Source organism: Saccostrea cucullata, unplaced genomic scaffold (assembly GCF_032062105.1).
Source record: "Saccostrea cucullata isolate Sc308-1 unplaced genomic scaffold, CSIRO_AGI_Scuc_v1 ctg1289, whole genome shotgun sequence".
Lineage (NCBI taxonomy): Eukaryota > Metazoa > Mollusca > Bivalvia > Ostreida > Ostreidae > Saccostrea > Saccostrea cuccullata.
In genome coordinates this window covers 289,899-298,786 of record NW_026928460.1, presented here as the reverse complement: position 1 = coordinate 298,786, position 8,888 = coordinate 289,899, and the positions used below count along the sequence as shown (strand labels likewise).

Sequence of the window (8,888 nt, the reverse complement as noted above, 5' to 3'; positions counted from 1 at the left end):
GTTTTTGCATATTTGTGTGAAATGTAATGGATCACATCCTTCTTTACATTGCAGATCTTCCCAGAATAACATTGTCAAACAATTCCCCCAGTCTAGGCCCACACAACAGCAGTTCCGCCCAAGATTCCCACAGCGAGCAATTCGACCTACACAATAAGTTATGTACGATGGCCGATAGCGGCCGTCAATTTACACTTATGTTATGTGTGTAACGTGCACAGCATTTTCTACGAAACCCAATGACAACTTGCACTTGAAACAAAAAGTGTACAAAGTGTACAGCGTCATTGCAAATTTCCATGTACACTCTACAACAATTTTTGTGTAAAGTGTACATGGAACGTTTCATGTACACTCTACATCTAAAGGTGGTATCAAGTAACAAAATAAAGAGAAAAATTCTTGTTCTTTCCCTTTTTTTCTTCCCCCACATTGGTACCTGCAAGTGCATATAGCCAACACCCATCAGCCACGCAATTTTAAATTCATAGGACTCGACACAATGATTTTTCTTATTTCTCTTTGATTTGACATCGTTTTGAATAAGTTATTTCTTATTGACAGTATTGTTTTTACAGCAATGTGTTTCGGCGGTTGATGTATTAAAAATCTAAATCACGGCCCTGCCTTCATAAGGGATCCCGCAGTAATTTCTATTGTGGCAAAATAGCATTTGTAATTAAGCAAATCACCAATACTTTTATGAAATAAAATAATATTATTGTTTCATCATCATCCCCCGAATTACGTATTGGAATGCACAAAGACCTACAAACAACGAAAAGACAATTTATTTCTTTCCTTTCAATTATGCATAAAGGATATTATATTGATTAAATCTTATCATTTATAAAACTTAAATGTTGCCCTTTCGGAGTTTCCTACAGAATCTTCAAGTTTGCCGCATAAGCTTAGTGTGAATCTAAGAGACACGTGCGTGTCTTGAAACAGACAAAATTATACGAACCAATTAAAATAAGAGAAGGGTACAAACGTGGGGGAAAGAAGAAAAAAAGGAAAGAACAAGAATTCTTCTCTTTATTTTGTTACTTGATACCACCTTTAGATGTGTACACTTTACACAAAAGTTGGTGTAGAGTGTACACCATATATATATTACTATGTAAAACTTGTATTCCCTATTGTGGCCCCGCCCTACCCCCGGGGGTCATGATTTTAACAATTCAATATCTACAATACCCAAGGATGCTTCCACATAAGTTTCAGCTTTCCAGGCCCAGTGGTTCTTGAGAAGAAGATTTTTTAATGACCCCACCCTATTTTTGTCTTTTCTTCATTATCTCCCCTTGTAAGGGGACTTGGCCCTTCATTTTAACAGTTTTAACTCCCCTTCACCTAAGGATGCTTTGTACCAAGTTTGGTTAAAATTGGCCCATTGGTTCTTGAGAAGAAGTCGAAAATGTAAAAAGTTTACGGACGGACAGACGGACGGACAAAATGTGATCAGAAAAGCTCACTTGAGCCTTCGGCTCAGGTGAGCTAAAAACAAGGTGGATGGCGTATGATAACCAATCTTTCACATCCTTATGGTGATAGTGTTAACGGTTACATAGATAAGCACGATTGTACTGTCAGCTATGCTTCGTTTGATGATGCAATTAACATAAATCAAACCAAAGGAAAAGGGGCCCTTATGGCAAAGATGGACATTTCTAGTGCATTTAGGCTTTTACCAATCAATCCTCAGGAATTTTGTCTGCTAGGTTTAAGTTTAATAATTCATATTATATTGACAAGTGTTTGCCAATGGGGTGTTCAGTATCTTGTTCATTGTTTGAAAAATTTTCATCATTTTTAGCTCTACTGGTCAGAGACCAGAAGAGCTTATGCGATAGTAAGGTGTCCGTCGTCCGTCCGTCTGTCTGTCCGTCTGTCTGTAAACAATTTTTCAAAACGCTACTCCTCCTACAGTTTTGGTCTGATTTCAATAGAACTTGGCACACAAGTAGACTTCACTAAGATACATAAAATAGTGCATCGGTTTTTGATTTCGATGAACGGTGTTGCCATGGTTACTAAAAATAAAATTTTCTTTGAAATTCCTTTAAAACGCTACTCCTCCTACAGTTTTGGTCTGATTTCAGTATTACTTGGCACACAAGTAGACTACACTAAGATACATAAAATAGTGCATCGGTTTTTTGATTTCGATTAACGGTGTTGCCATGGTTATTAAAAATAGAATTTTCTTTGAAATTCCTTTAAAATGCTACTCCTTCTACAGTTTTGGTCTGATTTCAATATTACATAATACACAAGTAGACTACACTAAGATACATAAAATAGTGAATTTGTTTTTTATTTTGATGAACGGTGTTGCCATGGTTACTAAAAATAGAATTTTCTTTGAAATTTCTTTAAAACGTTACTCCTCCTACAGTTTTGATTTGATTTCAATATTACTTGGCACACAAATAGACTACACTAAGATACATAAAATAGTGCATTGGATTTTAATTTCGATGAACGATGTTGCCATGGTTACTCAAAATTGAATTTTCTTTGAAATTCCTTTAAAACGCTAGTCATCCTACAGTTCTGGTCTGATGGCAATGGCTTCTTTTCTCATCCTTTGTTATAAGTACAAACCAGTAGAGCTACAGTCTCGACAGAGACTTCTGGTTACATTGGGAATCAGAACAGAGGTCACAAAAGGATAGTATTGTTCATTACTTAGATGATTTCTTTTCTGCTGGATCAGCGAATTCTAGTGAATGCAGAGAATTAATGTATCATTTTCAAGAACTGAGTCAATTTTTAGGAGTTCCAATTGCACCAGAAAAAAGGTCCTTGTACAAAATTAACATTTTTAGGGTTAGGAATAGATTTTGTTCAAGAGACAATTTTTGTTCCAAAAGAAAAAGTGGATGAATTGCTGGAAAAGATAAAGTATGTTCAGTTTAGTAAAAAAGTAACAAAGAAAGAATTAGAATCGCTTGTTGGTTCACTTGTCTTTCTTGTAAAAGCACTACCGGCTGGTAGGGCATTTTGTAGGAGAATTTACTATGGAACGCCAAATTAACATATATTCAAATATTTGTACCTATCATCAAATAATTACACCTATCTTCAAATACTAGTAATTGTACCTATCTTCAAATGAATTGAAGATAGGTACAATTGAATTAAAGATAGGTACAATTGAATTAAAGATAGGTACAATTGAATTGAAGATAGGTATAAATAATTATACCTATCTCTAAATAATTATACCTAGGTACAAATGAATTCTACCTATCTTAAATGGAATTACACCTATCTGCAATTCAATTAAAGATAGGTTCAATTGAATTATACCTATCTCTAATTCATTTGAAGATAGGTATAATTGATTTTAAGATAGGTACAATTGATTTGAAGATATGTTCAATTAAGACATATCCACAAAGGAATTGAAGATAGGTACAATTCAATTATACCTAGGTTCAATTCGTTTTATGTTGTTGGTAAATAATGAACGCTCCCTTGGAGACAATATTGAGTATGGAGGGAAACGCACAGAACCTACAGAGCGACGACAACAAGGATGAAAGGAGAAATAAAGGTTAATTCAAAATGTGCAAAAAGCATCATATACTTATAAAAATACACATGTTTATCATGTAGGTATATATATCTCGTATTGCAGCCAGATGAAGAATCCGATAAACTTTCGCGCCAGCTGTGACGTATCGGAAATGACGTATGATAAAGGGAGTAGTTGTATTGCCAATATCTTAGTAATTAAAGATAGGATCAATTATACCTATCTTCAATTCATTGCATTTGTACCTATCTTCAAATCAATTGTACCTATCTTTAAATGAATTAAAGATAGGTATAATTGAATTGTGCCTATCTCTAATTCAATTGAAGATAGGTACAATTGATTTAAAGATAGGTACAATTCATTTGAAGATAGGTACAATTCAATTGAAGATAGGTACAATTATTTGAAGATAGGTACAAATATTTGAATATATGTTAATTTGGCGTTCCATAATTTACGGGGCACAACAAGGTGTCGATAGATCTTTTCACTTGATTAGAGTATCTAATGAGATTAAGTTGGACCTTCAGATGTAGGTTGTATTTCTGCAAAATTTTAATGGACTAACTCGGTTTCCAGCAGTAGATTGGTCAGATAGTGATATGTTGCATTTTATACAGACAGATCAGGGTCGGTTGGGTGTGGTGTTGTTTTTTGCAATAAATGGAGTGTGTTAGCTTGGCCAGCAAGTTGGTCTCAGGAGATAAAGAAGGATATTACTTTGTTGGAGCTCATTCCAATATTGTTAGGTATTGTTATTTGGGCAGAAAAACTAACTTCTAATAAATTGCTATTACATGTAGACAATTTAGCACTTGTTCAGATAATTAACAACAAAACGTCAAAAAATAAGAGAGTTATGGTTTTGTTGAGAGCATTGGTCCTCAACTCATTGCAGAATAACATTCAGATCGAATGTCAACATATTCAAGGTATTAAGAATGATAAGGCAGATGCTCTTTCTCGTTTTCAGTTTTCGAGGTTCCATCAGCTGGCTCCTGGGGCTCGGCCTTATCCCTGTCCAGTTCCTATGCAATTTTGGCAAATTATTCATCAACTGTAGAGAACCTGGTAGATGCTAGCATTTCGGACAATACAAACAATTAAGTTTATAGGCAGGGCATTCAAACCTTTATTAAATTTAGGGTAGATAACTCTTTTCAACAATTGTGGCCTCCACCTGTTGACCATGTCATCAATTTTGTTGCACACATGTCAGAGAAAAAAATGTGCCTTTTCAACCGTCAAGTGTTATCTGTCTGGTCTGAGCTTTTTTATAAACATTCATGGATGGCCAAATTCTGTGGAGTCATTTTTAATTTTAAAACTGCTTACTGGTTACAAAAAGTTGACAGTGTCTAGTGATATTAGAAGGCCTATTACCTTGCACGTATTAGGTCGTATCATAAATACCTTGCCATATGTTGCACATTCTTTATACGAGGCAACATTATTTCAATGTGCCTATTCAGTAGCATTTTTTTGCATTGCTTAGAGTCAGTGAAGTAGTAGACCTTCAATCTGATAGTGTTCACTTATTACAAGACCATGTTAGTGTACTGATTAAAAGTTCCAAGACTGATCAAATGCACAGGGGTTCAGCAGTTAAAGTCCCAAAGAATGCCCAGTCATTAATTTTGTTTACAATACTGCAGAAATTTCTTGCAATGCGTCAGACAATTTCAACTACAAAATTTTTTGTGCATTTCAACTCCAAGCCTTTGACTCAGTATCAGTTTTCTACAATGCTCAATAAATGTTTATCATTTTTGAATATAAACACATCGGTTTTTAAATCTCATTCTTTCAGAATTGGTAGGGCCACACATCTGTATTTAAATGGTATGAGCGAAGTTGAAATCAAAACCATTGGCAGATGGAGTTCTGCTGCCTACAAGTCATATATAAGGCCAATTGTGTAATAAGTTAGATGCAAATTTATTTTGTTCAAAATTGTTTCAGATCGCATATGGATCATTGGATCATCTTTGATATATTGGACTCAGAAATATGCTCAACAGAGAATGCTTAACAACCTGGGATTTGAATCACATAAGATAATTTGGCATGGAATAAGGGGTATGGTTTGGTCACAGCTTTATCCAACTATCCAAAAGGAATTAAAAAACAATAACCCACCAACAATCCTAGTAATACTCTGTGGTGGCAATGATATTGGTAATCTGCATAATACGTTGAAGGGTTTACAAATGTACATGAAATCTATCATTGTAAATATTTCACAATTAATGCCAAAGACAGTTATTGTTTGGTCTCGTATCTTACCACGAAGTAACTGGACCTTATGTCTTTCTAACAATGATGGAGAAAATTGGAGAAGAGTTTTGTTGTTTTGTTGTTAAGAAAACGTGTGGGGCCTCCATTAAATATCCTGATATTTTAAAAAGACATGTAACCCTTTTTCGCAAAGATGGTATACACTTGTCACACTTGGGTAATGACTTGTTTGTGAATTCTTTAAGAAATGCTCTTGGGATGTTTTTGTTCACCACTGACAGATTTTATCCTACTACTACTCCCACATTTACTTGTTAAGTTACTTGTCATGGCCAATCCTTATAAATATTTTTTATTCAATCAAATGACACGTTACAACCGACATTTAATTATGCATGTGCATGTATTCTCAAAAATAAGGAAACAAGATTTCTGTTCACTTTAAATAATCCACTGTTTGAGAACAGTATGACAGACACCCTGTGTTAACCATATAAGCTATGTACATGTACATAAATTATAACAAAAACCAGAAGTCTCTGTCGAGACTGAAGCTCTACTGGTTTGAGCTTATAGCAAAGGAAGAGAAAAGTACTTAAGCAGCTGGGATTTGAAACTAAATAGAATAATGATCGTTGATAAAGTCTCTTTATGTTCTTAGTGTAGTCTACTTGTGTGCCAGGTTATACTGAAATCAGACCAAAACTGTAGGAGGAGTAGCATTTTGAAACAATTTTACAGACTTTTCTATTTTTAGTAACCACGGCAACACCGTTCATCAAAATTAAAATTCGATACACAGAATTATGTATCTTAGTGTATTCTACTTATGTGCCAAGTTATATTGAAATCAGACCAAAACTGTAGGAGGAGTAGCATTTTGAAACAATTTTACAGATATTTCTATTTTTAGTAACTACGGCAACACCGTTCATCGAAATCAAAAACTGATAAAGAAAATTATGTATCTTAGTGTATTCTACTTGTGTGCCAAGTTATAATGAAATCAAACCAAAACTGTAGGAGGAGTAGCATTTTGAAAGAATTTCACAGAAATTTCTATTTTTAGTAACCACGGCAACACCGTTCATCAAATTCAAAAACCGATATACAGAATTATGTATCTTAGTGTATTCTACTTGTTTGCCAAGTAATACCGAAATCAGACCAAAACTGTAGGAGGAGTAGCATTTTGAAAGAATTTCACAGAAATTTCTATTTTTAGTAACCACGGCAACACCGTTCATCGAAATCAAAAACCGATACACAGAATTATGTATCTTAGTGTAGTCTACTTATGTGCCAAGTTATAATGAAATCAAACCAAAACTGTAGGAGGAGTAGCGTTTTGAAAGAATTTCACAGAAATTTCTATTTTTAGTAACCACGGCAACACTGTTCATCGAAATCAAAAACCGATAAACAGAATTATGTATCTTAGTGTAGTCTACTTGTGTGCCAAGTTATATTGAAATTAGACCAAAACTGTAGGAGAAGTAGCATTTTGAAAAATTGTTTACAGACAGACGGACAGACAGACAGACAGACGGACGGACGCCGGACGCATTACTATCGCATAAGCTCTTCTGGTCTCTGACCAGTAGAGCTAACAACAACAAAAACAAATGATTTATTGTAGTCTAAATTTAGGGTCACGAAAGGGTTCTAAATATGTCATTTGTCATTCAGTTCCTTATTTACAGTCAATCTCTTCTTTTTGTCAATTTAAAAAAAAAAAAAAACCTTTCCTCTTTACAGAGATTAGGAAGACCTATTCAATTATTCTTTATGATCTATTTATTTCTGTCGATGTTTGACAATATAAGATCCAACTTGGAGTCCATTGCCTTAAATTTACTCTCGAGAAGACTAACTCTATGGTCAACACGCAACGTAATTTCTGCTATGTCAACCACGCCTACTGTGTCGTCATAGATGTCCATCATTTCATCTCTTGTTGACCTCATTGTCTTCAGACTTTGCTGTACTTTGTCTTTCAATCTGGAAATTTCACTTCGTCCACCTTTACCAGCCTTTGTCAAGACTGTTAGTTTAAAGAAGGATTTGATGGCGTCTGCAGCGGCAGATTTCCTTTTAAACGAGGTTTGAATTCGCGAAGCAAATGCGAACACGTGTTTCTCCGCCCGGGTGTGTTCGACTTGCTGTGCTATAATCGCAATGAGAAGAGCAGTGGTGATCAAACCCAATACGGCTGTAACAACCGAAACATATCTACCACAGTAACTCTCAGGCATTACATCCCCATGATCAGAGGACAAAAACACCATCGTGATCAACCACAGGGACTCAAGGAAGGAATTCTTTTTATATTTATTTCGGTCGTAATAGAGTTCACAAGCTCTGTAGGCCCAGGTGTTTACAAGAATAGTCACAACCATGACTACGATAAGAAGTAAACCCGGACGCCTGTTCATTAAAGCTTTGAAGACAAAGGAAGTGTTAATTTTTGTTTTGCTCATTACACCGATACTATATATGAATGTGTCTGTCACCATGTCGCTGTGAACAACTGCAAAATCGCAAATCAAGTACACTCGTGTCAACATAGCTATCGATAAAACTGCGTCGATGCTTACGGAATGGATGACTCCTTGTGTTGAGGCATAGTTAAACTTAGAATCTCCAGGAAAAGGGTGAATGGAACAAATAGCTAATTCTATAAGTAAGCAAAACCAGTTTCGTGACGTCATCACTGACAGAACACTCCTGACGCCAGAATCCAGCGCTCTAATCCGCGCAGATACGTAATAGTCCACACAAATAAACACCAAGAGAAACAATGTTGAAATCGAAATTAGAAACTTTAGCATAAGAGAAATTAAGCCTCGTTTTGAGATTGATCCTTTGATGTATAACTCAGCTTCTAGGACCATGAAAACGATTCCAATCATTGCCAATGTGAATTCCATATTGACTACTCGACGCCGACATAAAACTAAACTCATCCGTAAATCTAATTTCTGTGCAAGAGTCATGGATTCTTTTTCGGGCATTCTTGTTGCGTTTGTATTCTTTTTCAAAGGTTCGGTGTATTTTTGCACAATGTCTCCTGAATTTAAGGGTGTCTTTGGATCGTCAG

General features: G+C 35.3%; 1 protein-coding gene across 1 annotated transcript; it reads right to left on the bottom strand.

The window, feature by feature from the left end:
* Window positions 1-7,564: 7,564 nt before the first annotated feature.
* On the bottom strand, window positions 7,565-8,888 carry LOC134277656 (small conductance calcium-activated potassium channel protein 2-like). The gene has a single exon (XM_062759979.1). It carries the CDS (start codon window positions 8,800-8,802, stop codon window positions 7,582-7,584), a length of 1,221 nt encoding a protein of 406 aa, XP_062615963.1. The 5' UTR covers window positions 8,803-8,888; the 3' UTR covers window positions 7,565-7,581.

Bases quoted from the DNA above. Each gene is read 5' to 3' on its own strand.
- LOC134277656 (XM_062759979.1), bottom strand. From the start codon at position 8,802: ATGCCCGAAAAAGAATCCATGACTCTTGCACAGAAATTAGATTTACGG.